The 21,748-nt window shown below is 34.3% G+C and overlaps 1 protein-coding gene across 1 annotated transcript in view; it reads right to left on the reverse strand.

Moving 5' to 3' along the window:
- The window catches only part of C1GALT1 (core 1 synthase, glycoprotein-N-acetylgalactosamine 3-beta-galactosyltransferase 1), an 80,624-nt gene that overhangs the window by 49,502 nt on the left and 9,374 nt on the right, over nt 1–21,748 (reverse strand). Inside the window, exons 2-4 of the mRNA XM_087861052.1 lie at nt 13,207–13,443; nt 9,165–9,832; nt 2,739–5,769 (exon numbers count right to left, since the gene is read on the reverse strand). Coding sequence (XP_087717178.1) covers nt 5,578–5,769; nt 9,165–9,832; nt 13,207–13,443 — 1,097 coding nt within the window. The 3' untranslated portion in view covers nt 2,739–5,577. The remainder of the gene's footprint in view (nt 1–2,738; nt 5,770–9,164; nt 9,833–13,206; nt 13,444–21,748) is intronic.

Consider the following 21,748-nt stretch of genomic DNA (forward strand, 5'->3'; position numbering starts at 1 on the left):
TCTAATATCAATAGATAGACCTGAGCTCTGGATGAAATACACCTAAAATCACAAAGTTTTTGGCCTATAAAATGCATTTCACTGAGCCTTTGCATATGCCCAGAGCATAATTAAGCAAAGGTAGAAAATTATTATTTTTTACATAGTAGGGACAAAAAACCTCATAAATATAAATAACTTGTTAAGTATATAAAATGTCTGTCATCAGGTCTCAGTTCAAATACTACCTCTTCAGAGGTCTTCCTTGACACCCTACCCAGAAAATTGCTCTATCAAATCATTGTTTTCTTTTCCTAACACCATTCTCTGAAATATCCTGCTCATTCATCTATTAACTTGTTTATTGTCTAGCTATAGATTTAAGGCTCTATGAGAACAGAAATCCTATAGGTAATGCTCACCATTGTATTTCTAGTAGATGCTAGGCATTATTTGAATATTATTTGAATAGTTGAATAAATGAATTCCAGTGTACATGATAGATCAAAATATACCAAGAGATAGAAAAGCATCCCCCCCCCCATGTACACATACACACACTTACCTGGATGACAGAGTGTTTCTAATTTTTTTAAGGATATTATTCGAAATCAGAGGTGGAATATTTTGCTGCTCTAAAGACATATATATTGCAGTAAAAATTACTTAAGCCTATTCAAATTGAATACCTTTGATGGGAAAATAATTTAAATCAATATTTTTGGTAAAATAACCCCAAAACTACCCCTTAGTTTCTCCCACAACTCTTATATCAGTTAAAAATAATCAGATAAAACAGCTTTAAACACGGTAATTTATTTTATGTGGTTGTTTAAATCCATTGTTCAAAAATGTTCAAAAGGCACTTTAAAAAACATATTTAAAAATACATATTTTTCTGACTTATTGGTGGATCACTTAAAATAAGCAAGTCACCACACATTTTTAAACCATTCATGAGACTACTACCTTACATAATTTTTAAATTCCAAAACACAAATAGTCACTGTGTAATATAACACACTGCTTAGCAGTAAGATTAGTTTCCCTCTAATATATACTTTATATGGATTATTAATTTGTAGAGCCCTGCAAAGTTATTTAAACTGAACTGATATAAACTAAAAACTAGTGAGGCAAAACGAGTTGAAACAGAGCACTATTCACTTCTGAAACTAGTTTTAGAGTTGATTTCTCTAGAGAGAATTTGTAAATCTGTATTAAAACTTCTATTTCAACTCCAATATATAAACATAAGTCATATTTTTAAATCAATAGGTTACATCTAGCATAAAATAAACCACAGGTTGTCCCCCAGATTGCTTAAGAATGTTTCTGTCAGGCCTACAATAAAGTAGAGAAATGAAGCAAATGAGTTTTTTTAGTTTGTTTTTGAGAAAACGGGGTAGAGAGAATGGAATCTAAATAACTTTATTTCATTTAGTAACGGTGCATCTAGAATTAGTTTAAAACTGTGGACTTTTAAGTAGGACAAGTATTCTGAGAGCCAGCAGGCATTATTCTTAGATTTTTTACTTCCAATCTCATAGGGAAATCTAAAGTTAATAGGTACAAAGTTATTAGTAAGTGATACAAATTCTAATCACTAATTACAGCCAAATTAACCTTGCAAAGGCAGCATTAAGAGTAGTTAGAAAATGGAAATTAGTTGTAAAGAAAATAAAGAGCAACAAATACAAAGAAGAAATTGTCAAAGAATACTCTAAGGAACTGAAAATGTAAATGAGGAACAAAAGGATACACCTGATCTAATCAATAAAGTGAGGCATTTTTTTCAAGTCTCAGTCTGGAAATCCTATAGTTTGATAGACTCAAGGAAGTGAAAAATTAATACTCAAGAAACAATTATGAAAATAATCAGTTAACAAATTTAATGCTCAAATGCAATTACCGTATTTCAAAAAATATTAAAAACTGGCCAGTAATTTATCTTGAATCATCTTACAGTAACAAAAATTCCTCTGAAATTTAAGATATTTAAAAACAAGTAATTGAATTCTGGGACAAAAATCTGCTTGGTATCACCTATGAACTTCCCACCTGAAATACAAGTACACTGTTACTGGGAAACACAAAGCTAGCAAAAACCTTGTTTTGAGACCACACTAAAATCATCTATCCAAATGACAAAGATCTTAATTTAAAAGATGGTAAGGTATCATCATGAAATCTGCTTGTATGTGCTCTACTGAATACCTGGAGAATTTTTTGCTGATTTAGGTCATATAGGACAGTCAACTGATTCTTGAAAGTGATGAAATTCTGATAGCATGAATTAGCAGAAAAATATTCTGCATATTATAAAGTAGTACTTTAATACCTCCATTTAAAATTTTTTATGAACAATTGGAACTATTTTACTAACAAGTGAGGACACTCATTTAGGTATGCTTTTAATGAATTATTATGTATTTACTAGTACTTAATAAACTCTTCCTGCCCCAATTGTGAAATTACTAAACTTGGAGAATTACATGTTACTGTGGGCCCTGGTATTAGTCACTCTGAAGAAGCTAAAGAATTTTGTCAAAAAATGAATGATCCACGGACCCTTTAGGTTATCTTTAAAGTCTCTCACATTTAATATGGTATGACGTTGGACGACACAGATTTAGAACATGCTTCATCTAAATCTTTGAAAGATACCTACTTAAGGGGCAATAAGTCTTCAGTGCATTCCAACTGTGCATCAGAATCACCCAGGTCTTGGTTCCCAAACTAAAATGAGTAGGACTCACCTGGAGGGCTTGTTTAAACACAGCTGCTGGCTTCTACCCCTGGAGTTTCTGACTCAGGAGGTCTGGGGTGGAGCCCAGGAGAGGTTGCATTTCCAAGTTCCCAGATGATGCAAATACTGCTAGTTGGGGACGACAACACTTTGAGAACCACTGACCAAGGGAATCTGGTAAGAATGCATCCTAATGGACCCCATGCTAAAATCAGCATTTCTGGGACTGGAGTCTTGAAATCTGCATTTTAACAAGCTCCCAGACAAGAGTAGAAGAACCAAAATTTGAGAGCCACTATGACAATTTGGCTGGTTAATTTGTCTATTACTGGCTGATGTATCAGATCACACATGTTAATAAGTAAAAATGGAAATAGTGCTAAATGACTAACCTCAAGGCTGACATGGAACAAAGAACACACAGGCTTTGAGAATAAATCCTGGCTCTGTTACTTACTTGCTCTGTGACAGTGGAAAAATTACTTAAATTCTCTGAGCCTCACTTTTCTCAACTACAATATAAGAAGAACACCCAATTTGTGAAGATTAACACTAATACACATAGAATATCTAAAGCACACTATGTGGCCTACAGTAGGCATTAGATAAAACCTAGCTATTAATTATTATAAGAAATGTATGAAATATTTCCTTCATTATCTAATTTGATTAAAGCAGATTCATTCATTTAGAATATTTACATTCTAAGGTAACAGAATAATAAAACCTTATACTTATTGCTCCATAGTCTGGGCCAGACAAATATTCTAAAAGTTGTACATATATTCACTCATTTAATCTTCATAAAAATCCTGTGAGGTAGGTAGTATTACTGTCCCTAACTTACAGATGAGAAAATTGAGGCACAGAGAGATTAAGTAAATTGCTCAAGGTTACAAAACTAGTAAATGATAAAGAATTTAAACGCAGGCAGTCTGACCCCAGACCCCAAGATTCATCACAATGTTAATTTCCTATGAGTAAATTTTAAGGTTTTTAGAAAGTAGCATATATGGACTGCAAATAAATTCATATCCACACCAAGGTGAAGAATTGTTCAAAGAATAGAATGAATGCCTTCAAATTCTGGCAGGTGACAGTGTCATGAAAACAACAAAAGACAACTTAAGGTAAAAACTGGTGTGACTTTTCACTGTGTGGACAGAGTAATCCATAATTACCCCTAACTGTCATCAAGATAAATATCCTTTTGATATATCATCCAAAGAGAACACGATGTTGACATGTTTTGGCACAATAAACTCTTTAGCTAAGCAGCAGATTCAATGGCATGACAGCCATGTAAAATTAGCATAATGATAAACATAAAAAATGTAAATCATTTGTAACATTTAAGAATATACTTTTAGAAAGTCTGCAAAATATTCTTTTATGATATATTCAGATAATATTGCTAAAGACAACAAAACTTAAAATTTTCTTTCCTTCCAGAAATTCTTTAAGTAGAAGGTCACTAAAATTTGGACAAAGTTTGGACATATTTATGAACATATTTTTGATGACAGTGTTGAATTAGGTATTCTGCTCTATTAGAATTATCCACTGGCAAAACCAAAAATCAAAAAAAAAACCCAAACAAACAAACAAACAAAAAAACAAAAACCCACCCCAAAATAGTAAGTCAGCATCAAAATTCAGGCTGTTGTTCACGAATTAAGTATTTGGTCTTTTAATATCTGTGGCATATTTCAGTTTGTTTAAGCACTCTGTTTTTCTAATGTTTTTAATAAACTCTGGTCAAAATCGTACATTCAAATTATTTTGCCAGTGTAACTAATAGCCACCTCAGAGCCTAAAAATGAATGTCTAAACTTTGCTTCAAACAAGTTATGAAAGGCACAAATTCTCATCTCTCAACAGGATGACAAAAGGAACTATAATTATGTAGTTGGAAAGAGTTTCAAATAATCAATTTAAAATGTCACTTAGTAATTCCTGAGTGGCACTGATCTAAGAAAAGCATCCTGAAATAGCATTAAATTGACTATTTATTAGTTACCCACAATTAACAATGGGTAGATTTGGGAACAAAATATTTTAAAATGCATGTTTATAGAATGCTGTTAATGCTTTGAGTAAATAAATATTAATAATTAAAATCGTATTCAAGGATAAACATACTTAGAAAAGAGACAATGGGGACTCAGTAAAACATTAACTACTAATTACCAAGTATATAATACAGTCAAGGCCCATATAATTTCAAAATGTGGTTTTATTAATGCACTTTACGACAAGTGCCATTCTTATCTTACCTTGTAGTCTGGAAGAAATACTGCCAATTACAGTCACAGGAAATTTTCATTAGACAAAAACTGCATGTGTGTGTGTGGGGGGGGTTGGTTCATTTATATCATACTGCAAATATAAACTCATGTCTTGAGTTTATAAATAACATTAAGCAACACTATGTCCTTCTAAAATTTTCTTTAAGGCAGATCTATTTAGCATCATGTGTGTTATTAATATGTGCAGTGTAGTTTTAGAAAATTTAAATGTTCTAGTTTCTTAGTGAAAATAATACATGTGGTCAAGAATAGAAAACAAAAATCTCGTTTCTAGTCCCTCTGCCTGGCCACCATTTTAAAAACACAAGTTTTTCATATATATATATATATATTACTGTATCAAAACACATTTTAACAGACTTCACAGCTCACTTAAAGCTTCAGTTTACAGTCATTCATACGAAAGATTTCTAATATGGAATGTTCACTTAGAAAGAATTCCTCACTGGGATTCCAGTGTTCTGTATCAGAAATGAAGAAGTTCTTCAGTGCAATGCTAGACATTTTACCTCTTCATTTATGTTTTTCTTTCAAGGGTTCTCATTTTACTTTTGGCTCTTCATTTTTGTATGATCGACTTATATCTTTTAGTATATTTTCAGGTAAGGCAGGTTGATATCTGTATAAATAACCATATGGACGAAGATGATAAACGAGGTATTCTAACTCATACATAGTTGTAGGATCAACATAGTGAAAAGAAACTGCAAGATCAGAACAGCAACCAGGACCCTAAAAAAGTAGCAGAAACAGGCATTATTAAGAAATAGTACATAGTTAACATACAATATTCACATACTAATAAAGGACACATTAATTTTAACAGAAACCAAGCATTAAAGTTGGCAAGGTAAAGCAGAAGCACCTTATTTATTAGACCTGTAGAAGAAACCAAGAGTTTTTACAGTTCTTAATGATTTAAAACTAAACATGAAAACTGCTAAAATAAATCTACCTGAAATAATATTCTTTCATATTCTATAGTGTTTTTGCTGAAAGAATCTTGAGACTTCCTCAAATGAAAGGGGCAGCTATATAAAGGATGAAGCTCTATTTCCGAGTTTTGCTTTCTCTTTATACGTTCTCACTATAACTTTTTGCTTGGCTCAACCTCAGAAAGACACCTTTGGAGCATTCAATGACTACAAAATCCTTGCTCATTATGTGTCTGCAACCTAATACTTCATCTGCACATCAACCCAAACAGTATAGTATGTATTTAAGAGAGGAAGTACTGAATCAAATCTAAGTTTGAATCCAAAGTTTGTCTACTAGGGTCAAATTCTGCCTACTAGTGTATGACCTTGGGCAAGTTACTTAATCTCTATAAGCTTCAATTTCCCCACCTGCAAAAGATGGTTACTTAAAGGAGATAGTGTATATAAAATACTTGGAACCAGCTTGGCCTATAGTAAATGCTCAAGAAATGTTGACATTATTATTGACAAATAATTACATTTAGATGGTCCTCAGTAAGAAGGTCAGAGTTAAATATTTGTCCAGATATATAATTCTCATAGATTCCTAACAGTTTGTATGAGAACAGGTTTAAAAAAGACAAAAACAAGATAATAAATACAACCAAAAAAAAAAAAAAAGGAAAACATAACAAAACAAAACAAAAAACAGAACTGGCATGAGAATTAAACAGTTATAAGGTTATTTTGGTATCTAGAGAATGTTTCACCCAGGTGACTCCAACAAAACTTCAGACTCTATCTAATGTCTTTGCAAGGACCCAAGAAAAAAGATATTCTGGCAAGTTCCCAGAGAAGATTCATACCGAACATTTAATAATTCATATTTGGAAGTAGGTAGCTTACAATGCAGTAAAAAAAAAATACCACTGTATTTTCTCTGACCTTCTCTCTGAACTTTCCTTTGAAACAAACACTGGATATGTGGGGTTTCTGGACAACCACGTAGGCACTGGAAAATTATTTGGTGCCTACTTCTTAACACCTTTAGGCAATGTAAGGATAGAAACAAATCTGAAAAGTAAAATGATAAGTCAACTTGTGATCATCAAATCAGCTCTGTTCAATAGATATATGTAAGCTACATGATGCAGTTTAAAATCTAGTAGCCACATTTAAAAAGTTTTAAAAAAAGGAATTAATTTGACTATATTTCAAATGAATAAATCCATATTATTCTTTTTTCAATATGCAATCAATATTTAAAAATTATTAATGAAATCATTCTATTTGTGTTACGTTCTTGAAATCAGGAATGTGGGGAGCTATCCTGTGCATTGTGAGATGTTTAGCATCTAGTGGGTTTACAATCTTGTGGGTTTTTACCCACTAGATGCCAGTAGCAACCTCCACCCACTGCCAGTCTCCCAGTTAACAACCAAAAATGTCTCCAGACTTTGCCAAATGTCCTCTGGGAGGCAAAAAAGCCTGCAGTTGAGAATCACTGTCCTAGATAATGATCTGAAAACACTGGCTTGTGAAGATGAGAATGCTAGCATGAAGTGTATTATTTGTATCTTAGGGACAGAGAAAAGAAGGCATAGGATACTAATGACTTGCCTACATGCATTATTAATCAATAACAGATCTGAATCTAAAAGCTGGGTTTCGTGATTCCTGGTGTCCTTCAGTCAATCACTCACTGCTTGATGCTCATAACAGTGAAGAACTGGAAACGACCTACTAAATGTGCATCAGTAGGTGAATGGATAAATTATATATGCTCATATGTTAGATTACACAGCAGCCTAAATTAATGAAGGACATACATATGTTAATGTGGATAAATTTTAATGTTCTATGAAAAGGGCAAATGTTCAAGGATAATATGGAATAATTCCATCCACTTATTCGAAAACCTACAAAACAATACTTTTTTTTTTTTAAAGATTTTATTTATTTATTTGACAGAGAGAGAGAGACAGCCAGTGGGAGAGGGAATACAAGCAGGGGGAGTGGGAGAGGAAGAAGCAGGCTCCCAGCAGAGGAGCCCGATGTGGGGCTCAATCCCAGAACGCCAGGATCACGCCCTGAGCCGAAGGCAGACGCTTAATGACTGAGCCACCCAGGCACCCCTACTATATATTATTTATGGATACATAAACATGTAGGAAAAAAGATAGAAACGTACATGGTAATGATGAACATTAAATACATGATAGTGGTTAACACTGAGGAAGGAGATAAGAAAACTGGATTGGGGAGGGTACACAGGCCTCAACTGTATTTATACCTTTTTCTTTTTCAAAAAAGGAAGCAAATGTGGCAAAAGATTAATATATGGTAAAACTAGTTGGTGGGTACAAGATATTAATTCTTCTTAAACAGCTGAGATATTTAATAAAATAATGTATCTTAGATAAAATCCTCAAGAATGAAGGCTAAGGTGTCAAATGAGAGCTAAGGCTTATTACGTGCTTACAGTATGATAGGCACTGTACTATACTGTAATCACAATAGAATGAAACAGGTGGATCAGGTCCATTTTACAAATGAGGCAATGCAGGCTCAGAAGTTGGGCAAATTCTGTCCATCCAAAGTCACTGAACTATTAAATGGGAGAAGACTTGAATCTAGATCTTTCTAAACCTCAAAGTCTTTTCATACATTGTTCCTGAAGCCCAAAAGGCTCTTCACTCAGCCTGCTCTCTAACCTCACTCAGATTTCTGTTCAGAAGTCACCTCTTAGAGATATCTTCCTTAATCACCCAAACTAGGGTACCCTACTCCAATCTGGGTCACCCTCTATCCCTTCACTTGACTTTATTTTACCTCAGGGCACTTATCACTACCTAAAATCTTATTTTATCTTTACCAGTCTGCCTGTTTACGTATGTCTCTGTATGCAGAATGTAAGGTTCATGATATACTGTTACAAGGTTCACAAGAACTGGAACTTGGCCATATTTACTGCTATATTTTTGGTCCCTGACATAGGCAATAAATAGCTGATAACCATAGCAATATTTACTGAATTACTACTGCTGACATTCATGGTCTCATCTATTTCGTTACACATTGCCACTCTATATAAAAAGAGTACAGGAGATTCTTAGTTATTGGTGCTAAAGAAACACATTATTTGCTAATTTTTTAAGTAAACAAAAGTCAATCTAAATATTTATATAGTAATAAAGTTTCTAAACTTACCTCTACAGGAGGATAATAGTTATAATTCCAGTACCAAAAGGTTCTAGGTAGATAACCCTTGATTAAGTGGTGCTCTGGTACAAAGGGATGAAAAGTTTCTTTTCCAGTGGTATCTCTGGAATCTCCTGCTTCTACATTTATAATTTCCATGCATCTGCCCAATGCTAAGTCTTCGATGGAGGAACTATGTGTACATTTGTCTGTTTTAAATGCATCAACAAATCTCTTCAAGGCTTCTTTGCTCAGTACATATCCTGCTCCTCCACTCATGTAGCCCTGCTTTACATAGGGCTTAAATCTTCTCCCAAAGTAAATGGGTTCCTCAGGGTTGTATTTTGAGAGAAGCCATCTCAAATTATCCAGTATAACATATGTATCATCATCTGCTTTCATAAACCAATCAGCATCTTCTAAATAATGATCATGAACATACTGAAAAGCTTTAATTGTTTTCCAGTATAGTTGGTCTCTGCCTTCTCTGGTTTTTAATCCCACGGCAGGGAAGTCTTTATTTTCTTCCGAACTCATAAACAACACTTTATTACAACGCTGTGCCCATGTAGCTTTGACGTGTTTGGCCTTTTTCTCTAGATTTTGAGGCCCTGTCATAACCCAGCAAAGAATTTTAACCTTTTGATAGAGGTTTTCAGCGATGTCTGTGTTCTCATCTATTAAACAAAAAAATTTTAGAGTTATATTTACATAGATGTAAAATTCAAATAAATTATATTGAAGAAAAATCTTCTTAAACAATTTCAAAAACCCCCTCCTATTTATCTTTCTACCATTAGTAACTTAGTTGTAAGAAAGCAAAACTCAACCTAATATGACATTTTGATTTATTGGTTTCACATTAGTCTTATCCAGGAGATCCATCGCAGTTAGCAAGAATTGCCAGTATGACTTAAATTCTTACTATTTGAACTGTGGTTTGTTGACCAAACAGCATCAGCATCACTTGGGAGCTTGTTAGAAATGCAGCATCTCAGGCCCCACCCCAGACCTACTCGATTTGAATCTGCATTTTAACAAGTTCTCTTGGAGACTGGTATACATATAAAGCACAGTCTTAAGACAGTCTCTGCTTTTCACTTCATTCTACAAAGAAAGCTTCAACTGGTTCTCAACAGAACATTAACAGGAATTTCTTGCAGCTCTAAATATACTTCTGAAGGATAGGAAAGACATGCTGCTGAAGTAACAGTTCATTTTGGAGTCCACAAGAGTTAACTGTTATGAATTTATACAAGTACCCTAAGGTGGCTTTAAAAAAGGCTTTCATGATTACCCCAGTTTGAAGAAGAGTTAACGCAGAGTTGAGGTTACTTTTGACAGTAATATATTTCATTCCAAAATGCAAATCCATCAGTCAGAAACAGAACAGAACAAGCAGCAATAGTATTTCCAAGATTGTCTAGAGCAACATTTTTTCAAAGTACTCCTTTGTAAAGAAATAGGGAGCCATGATAAAGCACCATATTACTTCTTTCATTAAGGAAGTCTTGGTATACCTCCAAAAAAGTCCACTTAACTAAGCAGTGAGCTTAAATGAGTTACATCCTGGTGCAAGCTCCTTATCTGGGTGCAGACTGGTAACAAACAATTCAGACCGTCAGGCCAGGATCACATTCTCAGTATCACTGGTTTAAAGGAAGAGTCCAATTTTAAGTTTCTAGATCAGTGCTTGGTGAAGGATCAATTTTTATGTCCAATAGTTAGAGACCTATGCTTTTATAAATATGCTAAAAATGAATTACTAGAAAAATAAAACTAAAAAGAGAAATATACAAATCCTAATTCTTATTTTTTGATTTAGACAAAATTACTCTGTTAAATTACCCTGAAAGTTTCTAACTGTGCAGTTCCAATTTCAATACCTATCTAGTTGTGGACCAGCATGAGACTACAAAACCACACTTTTTGTAGTAACGCCCTAGGCACAATCCTAAGGAAGCATATCCTTAAAGTTAAGGTCAACCAGTGAGTTACAAAAGCTTACTCCTGTGAAAAATGAACTGGACGCTAAATTTCTGGTTAACTGATGGAGAGCTAATACAAGGTTGGACAAGGTTGGGCGAGGTTGGGCATGGAATTTTCAAAAGTATTCTCATGTCCCTCTGAAAAATCAATAATTCACAATTCAAAAACAGACTGAATCACCCTTGAGTCAGAGAGCATTCACATTTCATGTACTTGAGGAGCCCAATCTCCTGCCTATAGATAAACTAAATACTGGATGCACAGGGAGAATTGTAGATGCAGGAATTCTCAATGTTTCACTCTGAACAAGACAACCTTCTCCCCACTGCTGGGATCTGATAGATATTCTTTCTCCTTTTGTTGTAGGCATGTGCTGGCAAAGGAGATGAAAAGATGAGTACTACACATGTCCTGCTACAAAAGAACTCAGTCTTGAGGTGGACCTTGCATGCAAACCAGCATTTGACACATACTAAGAGAGATGCTACAATAGAGGTATGCAAAAGGGTTCAATGTGCTGCAGAAAAAGAAAGCAGTGGCTTGGGAACCTGTAGAGCAGTGAATGGGAACCTGGCTGGAACAGAGAAGGGGAGATAAAGCAAAATCAGGGAAAATAGAGATGATGCAGAAAATAGGTCTTTAAATGAGTAGAAGCTCACAATAAGAAAGGACAAAAGGTATAGTGAAGTTTGGTTGAGTGCAGGTACATGGGTATAACTGAAGCCTGAACTAGGGGAAATGAACGAGAGAGGAAATCTGAAAAATGGTAAAGATCTAGAATGCTGGAACTTATAATGAATGGGGTTGATTGGTAAGTGAAGGAAAACACCTACCATGACTTCATAGTTTCTAGCTTAGACAGATGTGGACCATCAGCAGGATAAGCAGGTACCTAATATAAGCGCCTGCACTGACCTGATACAGCCTACTAGTAGTAGAGAAGCATGGCACCAATCCTTTAACAATCTGGAGCAAGGCTGTAGAGCAAGTGTACAGTGATCAAACTGCTCTATGATAAGAACAAAGAGCACCTACTCAGAGCTGAATCAGTTATATAAACACTTACACAACATGACATAATTTGTAATAGTATGCACGTGCTTGCTAGTTCATACAACTCAACCAGGATGTGGTACACTTCATCCCTCAGCCTCTGCTTGAGAGGTTGGAAAGAAGTAATTTACTACCAAAGAGATAAAAGAAACAATTCTTAATGGAGGGACCCTCTGCAACCTGGAATTCCAATTGTTTTCAAGATGCTGTATTCTTTATTGTCAGATAAATCACATTTACAGAGATCTTTGAATTATGTTAATGTTTTTTCAGTGTTTGGAACTGGGCTAAGATAAAGACAGTAAAGAGTAGATGGAAACTAAAATTATGGGAATTGATAACACACAAGCAAAGAAACAGGCAAAGGACAGAAATTTGGAGAAAACCAACATTTAAATATTGGCATGTAGAGGACGCAATTGAGAATATCCAGTTAAAGGTAGGTGACCAGGAGAAAATGAAGTCATTATAACACAACCTAAGTTTCTACCTCCCTAGTTTTTAATGCCTCTTAAAACGTGAAAAGATTAGTTATATTAGTTACTGATAGAAATAGAAATTGAAAAATTATACATAAATTAAGATTTATGTATACCTCTTGAGTTTCTCCAGAACAAGACTAAGCAAAAACTAAGACCAAATCAAGACAATAGCAGAAACACTAAGGACACAGATATAAACCATGATAACAAAGTCAGACTAAATAAATATTTTTAAAAAACCTCTAATCTGAAAAGTTTTGCCTTTCCCGAATCACAGTTTCTGAACGGTCTCTATTTAAAAATAAATTCAAAATTACTATCTTACTCCCTAAATAAATCTGGGTTTTAGCAATTTCCTTCCTGAGGCAAACCAAGAGCTGTCATTAAATATTGGGAATTAAGTTCATTTTCATAAAAAAATATTGTGAATAACAAAATTCACATAAATAGCTTTTTCCAATTCTCACAACACTTACACAGACTAATAAATACTATTTCTGTTTACTCCTTAATAAAGTGAACCATACCTGTATGTTGGCTAGAATCTGCATTGAAGTTCATCTGTCCTTCTAGATGACTTTGTCCATTATCATCTGAATGCCTAGCATGAGGATCATTATGAAGAATATTAGGCTGGGTATCACCCTGTTCTCCCAACAAAATACTAAATAGCTGAGAACATAAAACAAATCCAATTGCTGATCCACAAAGGAAGGTTAAAAAATTCAGCCAAGATTTAGAGGCCATTTCCCGAAAGTGTATTTCTGTAAGAAAAAAATTAGCAGGATGTTATAATTATAAAGCAATATACATGCCATGAGTAAAAAACTTGATAACTTAAAAAAAAACACACAAAAAAACAAGTTGATAACTTTTAGCCATATGGAAAAGTTAATTCTTTCCATATAGGAGAACATTTCTGAGAATATGTAACTTTTATCCCTTTAGTTGCTGCTAAAATACACCTTGTGGACAATTCAGTAAAATAGATGAGTAATAACTTGGAGAATCATTGTTAGGTGGGGCATGGGTAAGTAGGTCAGAATTTACACACAGAATTTCCTCTTCTGCACACCAGAATCCTCTGTGAACCCAAGCCTGCTTGCCATGTTCTTTTCCTTTTTTGCTGTCCAAATACTTAAATTTACCTTTTTTCTCTTTTATATTACACAGTGTGTATTATATATAAATAAATATACATAATATTCCGATATTATTACTATTATCATTAAACAAATGACAAAAGTGGTACAAAAACTGTGAGGACACAGAGAGTTTGTGCTCTAAAATCATTCTGTTGTCCAGAAGTGGTGAAAGTACTGGTGTTGGACCTTAAAAGACTAAGGATGTATAATGGTATAATGTAATTGCTAGTGTAATCATTAAAATAAATAGTAAAAGAATACATAACAGAAAAAATAGAAAAATAATCAAAAACAAGACAAGGAAAAAAGAGCAGCAGGAGATAAAGAATAGATGAAATAAACAGAAAATAAATAGTAATATGATTGATTTTAACACAAATATATCACCAATGATGTTAATGTAAGACTGAAAACTCTAATTAAAAGATAAAGATCGCCAGCCAGACTAGAGAAAAAAATAAACCCAACTACAAGTTACTTATAAGAGACACACATTAAATATATTCAGAAAGTTAAGAGCAAAAGGATGGAAAAAGATCAAACACTTATAAAAAGAAAGTATGCAATTAACAAAATAAATCAGTGGTTACATAGTTTATCTTCCTGATATTCACCAAGCTCTACATTTTTTATTTACATACTTTTTTGTATTAATATTTACTATAGTAAAAAATTATCTAAAAAAATACCTTCATGTGACCTTTTACTTTATCCCTTTTAATACATGTTTAATATATGTGTATTTAATGCAAATATATTTATCCTCAAATCTATAACTAAAATTGTCAGGCCATAGAACTACACCATGTTCATCTTATATCTCGGATCTCAGGCCCTCTCTTGAATAGTTATTCACGTTTGAGGATAACCCCAGGGGGAAGCCAAGATAAAGGAAAGACAGAGGTGAGCAAAGTTGCTCAGTAATACAGGAGATGTAAATTACCCACTTACCCACATGAAACTGGCGGACACTTGTTTACTTACTTCCTTTGCTCTATCTTAACTGCATTCTAAGGTTCAGAAAGGTAGGCCTTCATGGGTGAAGAGTATATATGTCTCACTCAACTCCCCTATAAAATTTCCCAGAGGAAAAGCAGAAACAAGTTTCCCCAGTCTTGTTGCTATTTTGCCTGAGACGGGGTCTCAAATTCTCCTTTGCTACTATCCTCTTTTCCCCATTTAGATTGGTCTTTAGTGAAATCCTTATACCCAAAAGGTGTAATCTGCGATCCCAGGGAAAATATCCCTCCTGGTTTAAGTGATTCTTTTGAAACTCTAAAAACCTGAGGATTATTTGCAAATGATATAATCCGATAAAGGGTTAATATCTGACAGAAATAACTTCTACAACTCCACATCAAAAAAACCCATATAACCTGATTAAAAATGGGCAGAGGACCTGAAGAGATGTTTTTCCAAAGAAGACATATAGTCAACAGATACAAAGATGCTAAACATCATTGATCGTCAGGGAAATACAAGTCAAAACCACAATGAGAGTTCACCTCACACCTGTCAGAATGGCCAGAATAAAAAAGGCAAGAAATAACAAGTGTTGGTGAGGATGTGGAAAAAAGGAACCCTTGTACACTGTTGGTGCAGCCACTGTGGAAAATGGTATGGAGGTTCCTCAAGGAATTAAAAATAGAATTACCATATGATCCAGTAATTCCACTACTGGATATTTATCCAAAGAAAATAAAAACCACTAATACAAAAAGGTATGCGCACCCCTATGTATATTGCAGCATTATTTACAATAGCCAAGATATGAAAGCAACCCAAGTGTCCATCCACAGTCTACTTCTGCAGCATGGAGGATTTATTGTTTGTAGTAAATTAAGTGACATATTCATGGATAGGGTTTTCTTAGCTGAGGTGGCACTTTTTTAGCAACACATCCGTTCTGGGGTCAGTGGAGGAAAAACTGACTTCCTGATGTTAAAAAATTTGTTTTTAATTAAAAAAATACCTTGTGATGATGTTGGATGGCTACCATCCTCTTACCCCTCCTCCAGAGCATCCCTGTTGCTCTTACCCCATACCCTTCCAATTTCAAAGACTCTTGCCTTATGACTAAATTCCCATTTACTCCCATTCTTCTTTCTTGTTCCTGGGATAAAATAGCAATCTCCTATGGGTACAATGTACCCCAAACCTTACTCTGATTTTTGGCAAAAATCAGCACCCTCAACTCTTCAGATTCTTAATAAGACTGTTGAAGCAGGCCAGACTGGAAGACCTTGTGTAACTAAGTCGTACATTACAGGGGCTTCTAATATATTAATTAAAATTAAGTGGAGAGAAGTTGCCAATGCCAACTGCTTTCCAAACCTGATAGGTAATCAGAATCATTTCAGGAGCATTTTAAAAATATAGATTTTCAGCCTCGACAACTGAGATTTCAGATGCAAAAGAAGTGCTGGGACAACTAAAATTTATATTTTTTACTTTATTTTTTAAGGGACAGCTTTGTGTTATTCATTGTAAAAAAGAAATCAAGCAATATAGAACATGAAAAAGATAAAAATCACCCCAAATCCCATCACTCAGAAACAACTATCAATAACATTTAGTAATATCATTACAGATATGAATAACATCTTTATAAATAACATGAAAGAGAGATAATTGTGGCTAACAGTTGAGCCCTGTATTAAGCGCTTTATGTGGGTTAACTGTAAACTATAAATGAAGGACTATCAATCTCAATTTACAGACAAACTCAGACAGAAAGGTTAGTAACCTGCCCAAGGTCACACATAGCAATTTGAGTCAAGAATTCAGATTCTTAACCACTCTACTGTAGTTTTACCAGAACTGGAATGAATGTTAATCATGCTATTTTAAAGATTTAACATATTAAGTTAGATTTACTTGAATGTATAGGAAAAAAGGAAACTTAAATGAATCTAAATGAACTTTGAAAGTCAGCTAAACATTTATAATATGACTCCTCTCCTCTAAATGATCCTCCTAAAGACAAGAAAGACTTGAAAAATATAAAGCAATTGAGGCCCTTTTAAAAAACTACATATTTTAATTTTAGATAGTTCCCATTAATTTCTTGATGTGAGAACTGTGGAAATCAGCACTCTCCCCCACTCAGTTTTTGTGAACTATTTTTATTCTGAAAAATTTTGCATAGTTTACATTCTATAAATGATACTGTAATTCCTATGACTGCTTAATCTTGAGTATGTATTAAATTGGATTCTATGTTCATTAATAGTCCTTTTATTACAGCTCCTTTATATGTGAGTTCTTCATTAATGTCATGTTTTTTGGCTGAATTTCAGCAAGTAATTTTTGTAATAGTGCTCGTTGGTGCTATATTCTAAATTCCTACAGGCTTGAGACTGTTTATTACTGTCTTTATATATGAAGCACAACTTGACCAAGTATAAACTCTATAAATATTGATCCATAGTCTTCTCACTCTGGTGCCAGAAAAGTCTGAGGGCAGACTGATCTTTTATCCTTGTAGATAAATGTTCCACTTCTCTCATGCTTGGTTTTTAGTCAAGCCCCCAGTCACTAATATCCTCTCATTAAGACTTGAATGCCCTTTACATGAGATCATGTCTTCCTCCAATTTTCAGGCTTTTAGAAAGTCAATGGAATTCGCAATAAAGTCCCTAAAATCTTAGGCTTTCAGTGTTTGTTTTTTGTTGTTTTTTAATTTTGGTACTTTATACTATTTCCTGCCAAAGTTGTCAGTCTACTATTTATAATTTTTTCTGGATATTCATTTGCTACATTTACATACTCATCGTGTATTTCTAACCACATTAAAATGATATGATAGCTTTTTTTCCCTAAAAGACTTTCCTTACAAAATTGAGATGAACCTTACATAGTGATAGAGCGTATAAATGCTTACAAATATACTGTATGAGGCATTATGTTTAAAACTTGTTTTCTCTGATCCTCACAACTGTAAAACTTGATAGTAGTATCTCCATATTACAAATGAGGAAGCTGAGTTTCAGAGAAATTAAATTAACACACAGCCAACATAAGTTGAGATTCTAACTCACATTTCACTTCAAAGTTTTTTTTTCCCATTATACCACACCTGCATGTATAGTCACCCATCAACTTTCCACATCCTTCTCCCTTTCTTTCTAAAATTATCTTTAAACGGAAGATAAGAAGATATTGTTACCCGCAGATTCAAGAAGAAACCAGTTTTGCTCTAGTGATAAATCTTGAGATGTAAAGAAGATGTAAAAATGAAAATGGCTCCAAGAAAGATTGAAAATGTTAAGAGTTGCTGAGAGATCAGAACTGGTTTCAGACTAAATTTTCATGCCTCTGCTCTATAACAATTCAAATGTTTCTTTATATGAATTCTAAAAAAGGCTTATTCCGTAAGATTTAATCCATATCTCTTTTTCAATACATTTTTAGCCTAAAGAAAACTCTATTACATATAATAAAATTTTATTTGCAATATTCTCTTTGAGAATATTTCTACTAACTTTGTTTCCTTACAGTTCCAGATTACTGAGCTAAGCTGCTGAACTGAGATACTACATGCAAGTTTTAAAGTTCAAAGATCATTTACTATTATGTGGCACTGTGTTAAATACTGGAAAAAGTCAAAACAAAATATCTTTCCCTGCCCTCATGGAATTTACAGTGTTGTAATTACACAGAGATACAAAAATAGCAATGAAAGAGTTTAAAAATAGAGGGACACAGCTAAAGCACTGCTAAGGAAAACTTACAGCACTAAATGCTTACATTAGAAAAGAGAAAAAGTCTCAAATCAATTGATTCCAGCTCCCACTTCAAAAACCAAGAAAAACAGCAAAATAAGCCTAAAGCAAGCAAAATGAATGAAATAAAAGAAACCAACAAAATTCAAAATAGAAAAATAGATAAAAATTAAAATTAATAAAATAAATTAATAAAATTAATAAAAGCCACTATCAAATGTCTAAAAGAATTCTCAATGCCTAAAAAAATTAACAGTATTTCTTTGGACTCATCCAATCCAAGTGTGTAATCAAATTTCCCTGTCTTCTATAATCAAATTGTCTCAATTAGTTCACATATGTCTTTTTATAGTTGGTTTGTTCCCATCAGTATTTAAACTATACCTGCATTCAGAGATAAAATTAAAAATAATCCAAGAGAACATTTTATATAATAAATAGCTATTAAACACAAAAACCTAAATGAAACACATTTCTCTATAAAAGCAAATTATCAAAGCTGACTCAAGGTATAAAAATGAATAAATAACAACAAAGGAAATAAAGAATGTTATCAAAGAGCCAGACTTCAAAAAGGTCCAAGCTTTTCTTGGATAAAATACTTACATCTTTCAAAAAACATAACTTTTATACAGGCATACCTCATTTCACTGCACTTTACTGTGCTTTGCAGATATTGCATTTTTTTTTTTTTTTTTTTTTTTTTTTTACAAATTTAAGGTCTGTAGTAACTCTTTGTCCAGTAAGTCCATCAGCACTATTTTTCCAACACCATGTCACTTCATTTCTCTGTATCACATTTTGGCAGTTCTCACAATATTTCAAACTTCTTCACTGTTATATTTGTTAGAGTAAACTCTGGTGATCTTTGATGCTACTATTCTAACTGTTTTGGGGTCATGAACTGCATACATATAAGATGGCAAACCTTATCGATAAATATTGTGTGTGTTCTGTCTGCTCCACTGACTGGCCATTCCTCTGTCTCCCTCCCTCTCCTAAGACCACCCTATTCCCTGAGACACAACAATATTGAAATTAAGCCAATTAGTAACTCTACAATGGGCTCTTCATGTTCAAATGAAAGGAAGAATCACATTTCTCACTTTAAATTAAAAGCCAGAAATGATTAAGCTTAGTGAGGAAGACAAGTTGAAAGCCACAACAGGCCAAAAACTAGGCTTCTTGCGCCCAAAAGCCAAGTTGTGTATGCAAAGGAAAAGTTCTTGAAAGAAATTAAAAGTGCTACTTCAGTGAACTCACAAATGATAAGAAACCAAAATAGCTGATTTTGATATTGCTAATTTGGAGAGCATTTTAGTAGTCTAGATAAAATATCACACCAACCACAACATTCCCTTAAGCCAAAGCCTAATCTAGAGCAAGGTCTTAACTCCTCAATTCAACGAAGGCTGAGAGAGGTCAGGAAGTGCACAAGAAAAGTTTGAAGCTAGCAAAAGTTGGTTCATGAGGTCTAAGGGAAAGAAGCCTTCTCCATAAGACCAGAGTGTAAAGTGAAGCAGTAAGTGATGTAGGAGCTCCAAGTTATCCAGAGAAATCCATCTAAAATAATTAATGAAAGTAGCTACACTAACCAATAGATTTTCAATATAGATGAAATAGCCTTCTGCTGGAAGAAGATGCCATCCAGGACTTTGAGAACTAGATGGGAGAAATCAATGCCCAGCTTCAAAGGACAGGCTGACTCTCTCCTTAGGGGCTAATGCAGCTGGTAACTGAGTTGAAGTCATTGCTCATTTACCATTCTGAAAATGTTACAACCCTTAAGAATTACATTGCATCTACTTTGCCTGTGCTCTGAAAATGGAACAACAAAGCCTAGATGACATCATATCTGTTTACAACGTTTTTATTTAATATTTTAAGTCTATTGTTGAGACACGCTGCTCAGAAAAAAAGATTCCTTTCAAAATATTACTGCTCATTGACAATGCATCTGGTTACCCCAGAGCTCTAAAAGAGATGGACAAGATTAAAGTTGTTTTCTTGTCTCCTAAAGTAACATCCATTCTGCAGCCTATAGATCAAGGAGTAATTTTCAACTTTCAAGTCTTATTATTTAAGAAACACATTCCGGGGCGCCTGGGTGGCACAGCGGTGGGGCGTCTGCCTTCGGCTCAGGGCGTGATCCCAGCGTTGTGGGATCGAGCCCCACGTCAGGCTCCTCCGCTATGAGCCTGCTTCTTCCTCTCCCACTCCCCCTGCTTGTGTTCCCTCTCTCGCTGGCTGTCTCTATCTCTGTCAAATAAATAAATAAAATCTTTAAAAAAAAAAAAAAAAGAAACACATTCCGTGGGGGCGCCTGGGTGCTCCGTTGGTTAAGTGCCTTCAACTCAGGTCATGATCTTGGGGTCCTGGGATGGAGACCCACATCAGGCTCCTTGCTCAGCAGGGATACTGCTTCTCCCTCTCCCTCTGCCCCTCCCCACTGCTCGTGTTCTCTCTCTCTCTCTAAGAAATAAAATCTTAAAAGAAAAAATGAAATACATTTCGTAAAGCTATAGCTGCCATAGACAGTGATTCCTCTGATGGAGCTGGGCAGGATAAATTAAAAACCTTCTGGAAAGGATTCAATATTCTAAATGGCATTAAGAACATTCATGATTCACAGGAAGAGGTCAAAATATCAACATGAACAGGAATTTGGAAGAAGTTGATTCCAACCCTCATGGATGACTTTGAGGGGTTTAAGACTTCAGAGGAGAAAATAACTGCAGATGTGGTAGAAACAGCAAGATAACTAGAATTAGAAATGGAGCCTGAAGATGTGACTGAATTGCTGCAATCTTAGGAAAAAACTTGAATGAATGAGGAGTTGCTTCTTAGGGTTGAGCAAAGAAAGTGGTTTCTTGAGATGAAATCTACTGGTGAAAATGCTGTGAAGACTTGAAATGGCAACAAGGTTTAGAATATTACATAAACTTAGTTAATAAAACATTGACAGGGTTTGAGAGGATTGACTTCAATTTTGAAAGAAGTTCCACCGTGGGTAAAATACAATCAAACAGTATCTATGCTACAGAGAAATCGTTCATGAAAAAATGAGGCAACAGATGTGGCAAACTTCGTTGTTGTCTTATTTTAAGAAATTGTTATAGCCACTCCAAACTTCAGCAACCACCACCTTGATCAGTCAGCAGCCATGGACATGAAGGCAAGACCCTCCACTAGCAAAAAGA

The sequence above is a fragment of the Ursus americanus genome, chromosome 3 (assembly GCF_024610735.1).
Source record: "Ursus americanus isolate L20-20 chromosome 3, mUrsAme1.1.p, whole genome shotgun sequence".
NCBI lineage: Eukaryota > Metazoa > Chordata > Mammalia > Carnivora > Ursidae > Ursus > Ursus americanus.